Below are 12,539 nucleotides of genomic sequence, written 5' to 3'. Positions count from 1 at the left end.
ATACGATAAAATGTATTTAAATGTTTTTTTTATTTGCATTAATTATTTTTATATGATTTTGACCCATGTGCTTTCACTGGTATGCGTTAAAATTATAAATAACAAACGAAACAGTCAACGCCCTCTATACAAGTGTAGGCCAAAACTAGTGGCGCCATCTGATCGAGAATCAAATTTTCGTGATTTTCGAGGCACGTTTTTTTCTTAGACTGTATCCATCTATTACGGAGTTACATCTATCTTTGCTCAATCTAAACAGAGAATTAAGAAGACATACTCACTCCATACATCGGTTACAATTTTCGTAGTCTACATCTAGCGTCAAGTAGCGGAACTGTCAGTACTGCTACTCGGCAATAGATGTAGCGGCAAACGGAAACTCAACGATTCAAAGGCTCAACTTCAACGATTTTCAGCTAATATAACCGGATTAACCGGCCGGACATAAGACATGGGGTTGGGGGAAATGACGATGGTCTTATGGAACTTTCTGTACAAGTAGCAGAGAACGCGCTATTATTGTCCTTGTCATAGTCTCAATTTTCTTTTCTGTCTACGTCTAAAAAGTCGTAAGTGCCACGTCAGAGCGGTAGACGTATTGTTGGTGCCCACCAGCTCCCGAATGAACCCGACCAAATTACGTAGATTGTTTTGGTATGTTGTTTAATTTCGTCGCATTGCGTATCGATGGTATAAAACTAAAACGCTAACCAAACAATATTGTCAATATTTTAAATAAGTATTCCATAAATGTGACGTTTTCAATCAAAAGGTACCACATTGTCGCTTATCATAAGGACGAAAATTGCTTGTAAACGAAAAACCTGTCAGCGTCCTTATGGCAAGCGACAATGTGGTACCTTTTGCTTGAAAACGACACAAATTGTGATTGTATTTCTACGTACTGATAATATCAGTGATTATTCTTGTCAATAGCGATATGATAGCCTATTTATGACTCAGTTCTAGCGTCAAATATATTTGTGTAATTTTTCAGGGAAAATGGACCGATGCGCATCCTGTTTGGTTTTGGCGTTACTTCTCATTGGAGCCAACTGTCAAGGTGAGTAGTCAGGCTAAACACAGGCTAAGCTAACTCTGCAGCGTGTTTGATAGCACAGAATGTGCGTGTTATTTTAAACGTCACTTCCAAAGTGTGCTATGAAACACGCTGCAGAGTTAGCTTAGCCTGACTCTCTTATGGTTTTCGGGGCCGTTGAGGGGACTTTGACCCATAGGGATATTTTGTGCAATTACCCCCTAGGAAAGATCCGTCAACTACTCAAGAGCTTTTTCCACAATCTCCATGTGCGGGATGATGGAACTCATGGGTAGCGTTTTGAATTCCTTCCAGATAGTTTTTAAGTTTAGTTATCCCGTATTTTGTTTTTCTTTAATGAGTTATTAAGTGGTGGCAACTGTCCTGGTTTATGAATTATGTATAAGACACTTAGTTATAAGAAACATGTACCGTTTGTGCCCAAATAAACATTAAAACATAGCCTGCTCCAGTCTCTGGCGAGGGCGTGACATTCACCCATTAGGTGTTTTACCGTCTCTTTCTCTTCGCCACACATACGACTATGGACGGTATAGAAAGGACGACAATCTCTTATGGCAGAACTATTGCAAAAGTGACCAGCTTTCAGCTTTAAATAATAGTTCCTAATCTCTCCGATGGCGCTAGTTAGGCTCTGGGACATGAGTATAACATGTAACAAATAACCCGACCAAATTACGTAGGTTGTTTTTGGTAGTATTTCGGTGTATCGTGGCGCCGCCTAATTACTGTTTTTTGATGGACACTTTCCATACATAGAGATTTGGCTCCTATATATAGTCTCCATGCATACGACAATCGGTGTTGTCAGTGTCCCATCTTGGCCATTGTCTTAGCGATGGTCCCTATAGTTATTTTGTGTGTTTAAACTGTTTAAAAGGGGAACAACTTTGTTAAACTTTCATCTGTGGGAGACCCGAATCGGGCGTCAGTTTTCGCGGCAATTTTAAATTCATGAACTTCAAGTAGGTCACTATTTAAATAGTACATTTTGACAAGCCACTCATATCGCCATCTCTTGCCGAGTAACTGAACTAACTCTCTAGTTTAAGAAGAGTTTTCATGAATACAACTTTATCAGCTATCATCGCCATCTGTGGTTGAGTAGCAAAACTCATAATTTTCTAGTTTGCCCGCGAAGCTTGTTAGGCAGATGGTAAAACCACGGGGTTAACACACACACACACCACATTGAGCAATCGAACTATTTTTTATTTATTTATCAAAATATTTTAATTAAATAATTCAATTTATTTTCTAGCTGCAAAAACTAGTGTACGATCGGTGTAGGTTTCGGTTTCGCCAGGTTTCGGCACAAAAATCATGTTTCAGCCGAAGGTTCAGGTTCGGTCGAAACTAGAGCAAAACAGAACCTTCGGTTTCGACTGGCAAATAATCCAGTTTCGGTAGGACACTAATACAACAGACTTTAAATATTGTGTTTTTCTTTTAGATGAATCTGCGCCAGACGATACCATTGCAAAAGACAATGCAGTGTCGAAAGAGACCGGAATCTGCCGCATTTGCGTTTGTAAAGACGGCAAGGTGAACTGCAAGGATCAGAAGTTAGGCGCTTTCTTCAAATTGGAACAATGGGCAGGTGAGTATCTATAATAGTTGTTGTCATCACACTTGCTCGAAAAAGATCATATTTTATGCAGATGTACAAACACAGAACAATATTTAGTAAAAGTTTCTAAATGCGAAGGACGAAGGCCAAGCGCCGCGTAGAGCCGAAGGCCCACGGAGTAGGATGGAGATGGCAAGTAGGCGTTCCCGTCTATCCGACAGTTAGTAGCGACCGACTCACTTTATGCACAGACCATGCTCAGTTGTTGTGTAAACTTCATGCTCGAATGACATTCACGTCGTACGTACGCTCGTCTAACAAAATTTGATAATTAAATTTAAAATGCCGTATTGTGCAGTATTAAGCTGCAGAAATCACAGCGGTTTAAAAAATCTTTCACGTGGAGGTATTTCCTATCACCGGTGGTTATTTATTTAAATATAATCCGATAAATACGAAAAATCTGTTTCTTTTGCATTATTTACGAATGTTCGTTAAGTTAATCTATATTTTATCAGTTAGAACTTAGAGTTCACAATCCTTTGTCACTATTCTTTACGTTTATCTGGAATATTCGCTATCCTAAATGTCAAATAACTTCGCTACTCAGATGCTGCGCAATGTCGATATTTATATCGATAAAGTTAAAGTTACGATATTTCAAGTTTGATGTTTGGTAGTTCGGTAATAAATTATTATTTTAGACACGTTTCTAATTATTATTTGGGATAATCAATGTCTTAGTAAATATGGCAGCACTGGCCATCAAGCACTAATGGACCGCGAGCCAGGCGCAAATTTCGTCAGTCATCGCCTCCCGGGCGAAAACTCGTATAGCGGTTAACGGCTATGTATGATGAACCCTCGTGAACGTCAGCTGCCGCTCCGTTGGTGGGTTGAGAAATGGCAGCTTCCGAAACGCGTAACACGGTCTTTCCACCGCGATACAACCGGCTGACGATTTGTTTTATTAACAATAGCATCTAAACTATCATCTGACAAAGTATCAAATGGGAGGAGATGACGCCGATGCCTAAAAAGAATTTTCTTTTTTACATGTTCATGTGACCAGCTGACGGTCTTTCCACAGCGATACAATCGGCTGACGATTTTGTTTATTCACAATAGCATCTAAACTATCATCTGACAAAGTATCAAGCGGGAGGCGATAGCAAATTTTTTTTTATAGACTTTATTTGCTGCCATTTCTCAACCCACCAACGGAGCGGCAGCTGACGTTCACGAGGGTTCATCATACATAGCCGTTAACCACTATACGAGTTTTCGCCCGGGAGGCGATTGGTCATGGAAATCGGTTCCTGGCCCGCGGTCTATAAGTTAAGTCGGGGTCATTTCATCCTTTACATACGTTTTTGTTTTTTACACCCATCATATTTTCATCGTTAATATAATTAGACTAGGTACTTAATGCACTTATGCGTACAATGCATGCAATGTGCCATGAATAAACGTTTTATATTTTCTATTTCTTTATTATTAATTATTGTAGGTTACCACAAGATGCCGATATTAAAAATAAATGGATCAATGCTACTGGGCAAGAAAATTAGTTTCCGCAAAAATATAGCACCATTTGCTAGGAGCATTTCTTAGAGAAAGATTTCTGGGGATAAAATTGCCATACATCTCATCTAGCGTCCACACGCCTAAAACTTAGTTACTAAATTAGTAATTATTAGTGACATTCGGGCTCACTTAATTAATAAAAAGTGTTCCGTACCACGCAAACTAGCGTCAAATATTGGAATTTTGCCGCCCCCCTTCCTGATTTGATAGGTCACAATCTTACAATCAAATCAAGTGGGATCGATGAGCCAGTTTCATGTATGCTTTCACACCATACAATTAATTTGACAATTTAATCAGGTTGTCCCGTCTAGATTGGCCTTAAATGCTGCTACAAGTAAATATATTGTTAAAGACGAATACTTACCTATGTAAGTAATTGCAGATTTGTGATCACAAAATAACAGCAATACCGAGTTAATAGACCTTTAAAGAACTATGATTTTATCTGTTTGACTTTAAGATATATTTAATGTTCACATTAACAACCTAGTTGGTCAATTAATAAGAAACAAATTTCTAGTTAGATATTTGTTGTACTGTACTACATATTATTTTTCATACAATCACGATTATCACTACCTATATTATAATCATAAATAAAGTATCATCTAAATGTGTTAAAACATACGGTAATGAAATATCAATACCTAACTGAACACACAAATATCGATAAAACACTCCGATTACAGTGTCCCCTCCCTATATCGTCGAATGGAAAGAAGTTCCAACGGTTAGCTACTCGCAGGCGTGTAGAGGTCTCGAAAACACCAGTGTAACGTGACCGTGAGATCCGTAACAAACCATGCGTAATTAGACCTTACTTATACTGGTTTTTTAGCCCTTTTCTCGCCTGTAATAAGTAGTGATTTTAAAATTATATAAAATAACGCCATCTGGTGTTGAGTAGTTGTATTAGGTGAACGTTGAGCGAGCTTTTGTGAGATGAATGAGATAATAAAAGAGTCGTATGTCATATAGCTTTGACATTATATTTTAAACCGTCACTCATGTAGCCTACAGTTGATATTCGTTCGAGAAATGTCCACCGGTAATAACTTTTTGGTATGGAAAGTTGCTACGAATCAGAGTAATTTTGTAAGTGTGTGACATATTTTAACGTGGCTATGAATGTGTGAGTTTAGCGACACTGGTTTTCATACTAAATAGGAGTCATTTCACATCCACTAGTTTATTAATTCGTGCGAAGGCCCGATGTGTCCGGGAGGTTAGTGGCGTTAGTGCCCAAAACACAGAACAATAGTACAAGGTGTCTAAATGCGAAGGCCGAAGGGCGTGCTCCGCGTAGGGCCGAAGGCCCGAAGCATCCAGAAGGTCAGTTCCAACACAGAACAATGGTACCTACAAGATAAACCTGATGTTCCGTGCTCACAGGACATTAATAATATAACTAACGGGAAACAATTCGCAATCGGCACCTTTGTACTCTATACAAAATATTGTAACAATAATAAAATTATGTGTGGTAAAAGAACGGTACAAAAGCGAATAGGAAAAGTTTTGTATTTACTTAAATAGTTACTTATTTAGTTACTTAACTAACTAAACTAATCAATTAGCGTTGTATAAAGGTCACCTAGGAGAAGCATTAGCTTGGAACTACGGCAATCGCGATATACTTAAAGCACAATAAAGAATATTTACTTACTTACTTACCGTTGCTATCTCCATATTTTTGATAAACGATGAACTTTAAATGCTGGTCTTTTGGCCTGAACAGGCATATTCTTAAACACCAACCTGACCAACTTTGGATTAGGCTCCATTAGTATGCAACCGGAAGTTATTACTACCTTCGAATTTATTTCTACTTTCAATATTACAGAACTAACCGACATCAAACCCACAATAGTTGACCTGAGTGACAACGTCATAACCAACATCACAATAATGGCGGACCTTCCCATTGAAGAACTGAATCTCTCAAATAACAAGATAGAGAACATTGAAAATGCCAGCTTTAGAGATCTGCAAGAGATGAGGGTTCTGGATTTGAGCTATAATAGGCTGACGTCTAAGCTCAGTCCGCATGCTTTTGAGGTAAGACCACCTGCCTAAAACTGACTTCCATACACTAATTATTAAAACCATAATTAGGGCTATCAGGATGATTCCAACAGTCTTAACGTCAAGAACGTCTTTACTCCAAAAAAGACTAGGAAGCTTATTTTGGTGTAATTAAGTTAGAGAATATAATCTCTAATACCCCTCCCCCTCCCCTTGCCCATTGGCCATATCAACTGCCTTGCTTGCGACGACACGATTAACGGTCCATCTTGTTAAGGGCTTTCAAAATATCATCCGAAAAACAGCTTATCCGTACTCCATTGTAAATATTATAACGTTGTTTCAGGGTAAATTCTCCGCCGAAGAATACGAGCCGCTATCCTCCATGCGCACCCTCAACTTAGCCTACAACCAGTTCCACTCCCTCAATCAAGATCTCTTCGAGCATCTTCCTGAACTGACGTCTCTGGACCTTACTGGGAACCCACTGACTACTATCGACCATGTTACCCTTATCGCCATCTCCAGCTTGCCTATGTTAAAGGTACGTAAAAGCTGCTCGTCGACTCGTCCAAGGACGAATTCGGTCACTTACGCGTTGGATGTACCTGATAAAAGCTGCGAGACAAACCACCATAGTCCAATGTTCCCGTAACTTAAGACCGTGGCAAGTGAAGGCACATTATCCATAATAGATAAAACCACGACCACCCTGTAAAGAGTAAACGACTGAGGAGGGATGATAACATGCTCTCCAGCATCTTGCCCTTCGGGCCCATACGGACGGACACCGCGATCGAACGCTTCGGCCCTCCATTCTAATGTGGAGCTCGATCTTTGCTATTACAAGCTCTGCTTTCCTTCAACTTCTCTCACTCTCGCAGCACGGAAATATTGAACTAGCATTATTGAAATTCGGAAAGGATTATTCTACTAAAAAATAAGGAAAGGGAAAGGTGCATCCATATCTGACTCGTAGCTTCCTGGTGACCGGGATTCAAAATTTGTAGGACGTTGGTCGTCAGTACTCCTAGCGTCCATCGTCAAATAGCAATGCGCGAGAGCGTTTGCTATATCTGAATCTTAACACAATGTTTCGTCCCCAGGATCTCCGCCTTCGCTCCTGCCAACTGACCGAGATCCCGGACAAGTTCCTCCACACCCCCCGCTACCTCGAGTACCTGGACCTCAGCGACAACAAGCTCACCATGGTGCCCCAGGAGTTAGAGGAGACCAAGAATCTGGTGTATCTTAACCTGAACCAGAACCCCATTGTTGAGCTGGATATGGACAAGGAGGATGTTCTGTAAGTAGTACAATAATTATTACATAGGCTGGTGACTTCCAAACTGGTGGTTGGAACCCTGGCTTACACTAACTAGTAGTTTCTTGGAACCTAAGGTTCTATAAAATCTGAACTTACAAAATTCATAATGCAGTAAAACAAAATGTAACGGTCCCCCGCGATGCAGGGTTGCAGGTGTAATCTAATGCCACTTTAAATTAGTAACACTTTTTAGAAAATAAACTATACCTTATTATTTTTAACTCTATCACTTTATCATCTCTTGTTCTTGTTGAGTTATTCAGCTTCCTCTAATTTGCGCTAGTTCTTTGACTTTCTTTACGATACGACTCCCGCTTCAAGTAAATAGCTGCGTCTGGGTTTTCCTCTTCTTTACGCACCTAATAGTATCCTCTGGTTTTTTCTCGTCTTTTTAATAGCATCCATGATTGTCTTCTTTGTTCTGCGCAATCCACTAATTGGCTTTTTTGTCCTTTTCCAGAGGTTTCCCAATGCTGCGTAAACTGCAAGAGCTACACATGTGCAACATGCCAGAACTCCGCCGCATCGGCACTGGAGCCCTTGCTGGACTGAAGACGCTGTCCAAGCTGCATATCAGCTTCAATCCCAAGCTGGCTGAGATCGCACCCAAGGCGTTGGCGCGGCCTGATGATCAGGGGGAGAACTACGTTTGGCCGGTGGTAAAGGAGGTAGGGCTCGATGATAAAAGAGGTTTTATATTTATTTTATTTTATTTTATTGAAAACACATTTACATGACATTACAGTATAAAACTAATGCGCCATGAAAGTTAATTACATTTAAATTACAACTAGTACTATGGTATGTTTACAACACTAAATTACTACAATGGAGCACCTATCATCCATCCTCTCACAAAACCTCAGACATTCACTGCACGTCCGTCCATCGCCACGCAAACATATCGCAGTCAGTATAGCTGATGTCAGGAGCGCATTCAATAGTGTGAGAGCACGAAGAAGTGGCGAGTTCTTATTCTTACGCGACACAGTGCGAGCCGCCGGCACTGCCAATAAGTCGCGTCGGCGGGGCCTGAGAGCCATCCTGGGAACGTCAGGGACAAAAAGTCATACCAGGCGGCACAGTCGGCACACCAGCTCTGGGTAGTCTGACTCGCCACGCAGGACCCGTAAAGCCGTAGTCAATAAAGAAAAGTTTCGCCTGACCTCTAACGAGTTGTAACCGAGGGTCCCTAACAAGAATTTGGTTGGGTACAGAAACGGGTAATACCCGTACATTTTCTTGTACAAGGATCTTAAAAAGGCTTTTTGAACTTATATGTCATATGTATAGGAGTTCCATACTACTTTGACATTAAAATTGGCTAGTCAAAGAAATGTATTTTCTACTGTTTCAGCTATACCTCCAATCCAACAACCTCACAGAAGTTGACCGTCGTCTCCTCTCCCGCTGGGAGTTGGTTGAGAAACTAGACGTATCCGACAACCCGTGGCTATGCGACTGCTCTACGCAGTGGATGGTTGACGACCTGGTTACCTACGTCGAGCGTCGGGCAACCAACGAGTCCGAGAAACTAGTGTAAGTTTATATAGAAACTAGACGTCTCCGACAACCCCTGGCCATGTGACTGCTCTACACAGTGGATGGTTGACGACCTCTATCCCCACCCTACGACCTACCTATGACCTACGTGGAGCGTCGGGCAACCCACGAGTCTGAGAAACTAGTGTAAGTTTATACAGCTTGTTGAAGAAGCGATGTGTCCAACATCCCGTGGCTATGTAACTATCTTCAGATGTGTGCGCGGATGTAGTGAGAGTTGTGTGTCGGACTATTGACATTAATAATCATGTGTGTTATGGTGATGGATGGTTTGGATTTGCGATATCTACCCTCAACATTTTCGTACTTTTCGTCGGGTAGTTACACAAATCTCTGTTTTGACTTTTTGCTGGGACATCAGTTATCCGCGCAAGGGCAACTTAACTTGACAAGGCAAGCTATGCTGGCGCCATCTGCTTATTATTTCAACCGGCCAACCCCATTAGTTGCCTGTATACAGTCAACGATAAAAGCTTTTATTTAAAAATGACAAAAAGGCAAAAAATCTTTTTTCAGTTGCCAGGAGCCGATTGAGATGCGTGGCCTGACAATGAAACAGCTGCACGATAAGAAGAGTTACATGAGATGTGTAGACAAGTACGGCAACAGGCCAGAGAGGGACGGAGCTATACTCCTTGGCACACTTATTGGTAAGTCTAAGTGAACTGACCTAGAAAAGAGATCAAACCGAATTTCTTTGTTTTTCAGAGATATTCGAAATTTCAATTTCAAATCGATGTCGACGTTATTATTATGTATTATGTAACAACTTTTTGAACCCATCATAGAGAGGTGTGTGTAGATAAAATGCTTTGCAGCTTGGAGGATATAACCAACGGAGACGCCTTATATATCTGTAATTTGCTGTACAAAAAAGGCTGCCAATGTTTGCGGGGGAGGGGAACGTCAAATGTATACGTGACGTCAAAATAGCCATGTCAGAATAAACGACAGTCCATACATTGTGTATGACCATTGGCCGATTATTTTCGACAGAGGGGAACGCCTGTTAATGGCTACTCCGTCTGGTATATCCTCTAAGCTTTACAGTGTTCAGTAATAGGAGTCAGGGTTTAGGGCACTCAGGTTAGAGAGGAAAGGGAGGGTAGAGAGACCTCGCGCTACTAGAGAGAAATAAGAAAAACCTATTTGTTCCAGGGGTTCTCCTGGCAGTTCCCATCATGCTGTCCCTGATGCTGCTCTGGAGACGCGGCTACTTCGGCTGGCTCGGGTTCCGCGGGCCCGTGGACGTGTCCCGGGCCTTCTACAAACGTGCCCCGGCTGACGACAACTATATATAAACTATTATAATGCATTCCCAAAGTTGACTGAGCTCCGACCCATCTAACAAAAACTGCCAAATTCAGAACCTACCTCTTGACCGCCTTAAAAAGGGGGCAGGAATAGTAGATTGTTAACCGAGGGATGAAAGGCACTCATTTCTGCCGAGGGTCCAGTAGTCCGCCGAGGCTGAAATGATGCCTTTCACCCGAGTTAAACACTCTACTTTTCATTTCGAATACGAGGAAAGTAAAATGCATGTTTTTTAAAACATGACTAAGTATAAATTTTTATAGTATTTCTTGAGGGTACTTTCATGGGGAGGTAAATATCGGAATGGAAATTTTATAACAAATTTATTAAAACCCAAAATTTCAGTTGCTTATCGTAAAAAATTAAATAAAATCGTACTTGAAACGTAAATGATCTAGTGCAAAAACGTATCATTTTCTGCACACCTTTTAGAACACCAATAACCCTCTTTCAGAGCATGAGAAATTAAAATATTATTGGTAACACTCAGATAGCCCCAGCCCCCATCGGTCGGAAAGTCGTCTGCCGATTTTTGCGGGGGAGGGAAACTTCAAGTGTATGCGTAACGTCAAAATAGCCATGTCAGATAAACGTCAGTCCATACATTGTGTATGACCATTGGCCGACTATTTTCGACAGAGGGGAACGCCTGTTAATGGCTACTCCGTTTGGTTATATCCTCCTTGGGTCGCGCTTATAGTTTGGGAAATGTTGCTATAATGCATTAATTCCAATATGGATCTTCAAATAGTGTTAACAAAAAATCCACGTGACATAGTCTTGCAGCCAATGAGGCATAACATTATGTATCTATGGAATAATAATAATTGGAGGAACAACTGGGTTACGTTATTTGACTTATTTGTTTGTTTACATTATTTTAAGGTCCATAATAGACTAAGTATAGTAAAAACAATTATTTTTACTGATTTATTAATTTAATGAAACTTAGAATACGAGTAAGGTTATAAATTTTTTTTTTTTTAATTAAAGTATGTTTTGTTAAAATGTTATATTTATTTTTGTATTACCTAACCAACCCGCTTTCTCAACCGCACATTTGTTGTATATAAATTTCACGCATAATAAACATATAATAAACATATAATAAACAAACTATAACAAATGTAACCTTTGAAAGCAAGAAGGTTACTTTAACTGACCGAACGACGCCAAAGGTCTTCATTTCAGATTGGACAAAAATGCTTCCGTATGTCCGAGTGTTCTATTGTAGGTACAGTCAACCAATTTAGACCGATAGTGGGACCATATTTTTGACCTTAAAGTTATGATAATTCTAAAGAAGGAAAAGTGATGCTTATATGACAGGGGACATGTTTTTAAGCATATTTGTAATTTAAGAGGAAAAGTTAGAACGAGCGTTAGGTATAAATTAGGTATTTATATATTTTGATTGATGCTTTTTGAATATTGAATTAAAGTGCAAAGTTTAAGCTTCATGGTTTAAATTATGTATGACTCTTTAAACTGTTACATTTTTAGAAAAAAAATTAACGTGCTTCTTTGTCAAACTAAAATTAGCCTATTATTTTGTCGATATTGAATTAAAGTTTTAAAAATCCACAATAATATCTCTAAATTCTTAAGTTAATAGACAAAGCCGAAAAATTAGAAAAATAGGATTGCTGCTTAAATTTTAATATGCGTTTTTTGTCCTGTAAGGTCCAATATTGAATTAAAGTCTATAAAGATAAGTTTCATACTATAAAATAATATATGCAACCATATTATGAAAAGTAAGAAATTTCTGTGTGTAGCTTCCATTGTTATAGCCAAATCTATTTAAAAAGGCGCGAAATTCATACCTACGCCGCGCTGGTCCGTCAAGGTGCCGGCGCGGCACGCGGGAGCCTATCGTAGCATTCGTATCTATCTATACCTATAGGTACCTCGCCCGGTCGCCCCACCCCCCGCTCAGCTTCGTAAGTACTTCGTACTTTTCTTGTCATTCATTAGTTTGTTTACCGTGCACATAAATTAGATGCCGATATTACGTGAAATTAATGTAATTATGACTTCAAAATGAGTACAAAATGTTTGTTATGTGGACTGATTATTTGTAGTTACTT

At 39.9% G+C, this 12,539-nt stretch overlaps 1 protein-coding gene across 1 annotated transcript; it reads left to right on the top strand.

Annotated features, from left to right (window-relative positions):
* The first annotated feature begins 1,306 nt into the window (after positions 1 to 1,306).
* On the top strand, positions 1,307 to 10,451 carry LOC134753460 (leucine-rich repeat neuronal protein 3-like). Its single transcript, XM_063689334.1, has 9 exons — positions 1,307 to 1,331; positions 2,514 to 2,660; positions 6,064 to 6,278; positions 6,592 to 6,789; positions 7,352 to 7,551; positions 8,033 to 8,240; positions 8,930 to 9,111; positions 9,652 to 9,785; positions 10,294 to 10,451. Exons 1-9 carry the CDS (start codon positions 1,307 to 1,309, stop codon positions 10,434 to 10,436), a joined length of 1,452 nt encoding a protein of 483 aa, XP_063545404.1. The 3' UTR covers positions 10,437 to 10,451.
* Positions 10,452 to 12,539: the final 2,088 nt, after the last annotated feature.

This window comes from Cydia strobilella, chromosome 27 (genome assembly GCF_947568885.1).
Source record: "Cydia strobilella chromosome 27, ilCydStro3.1, whole genome shotgun sequence".
NCBI classification, from domain to species: domain Eukaryota; kingdom Metazoa; phylum Arthropoda; class Insecta; order Lepidoptera; family Tortricidae; genus Cydia; species Cydia strobilella.
The sequence above is the reverse complement of the archived record's forward strand: the minus strand, read 5'-3'. Positions and strand labels throughout refer to the sequence as shown.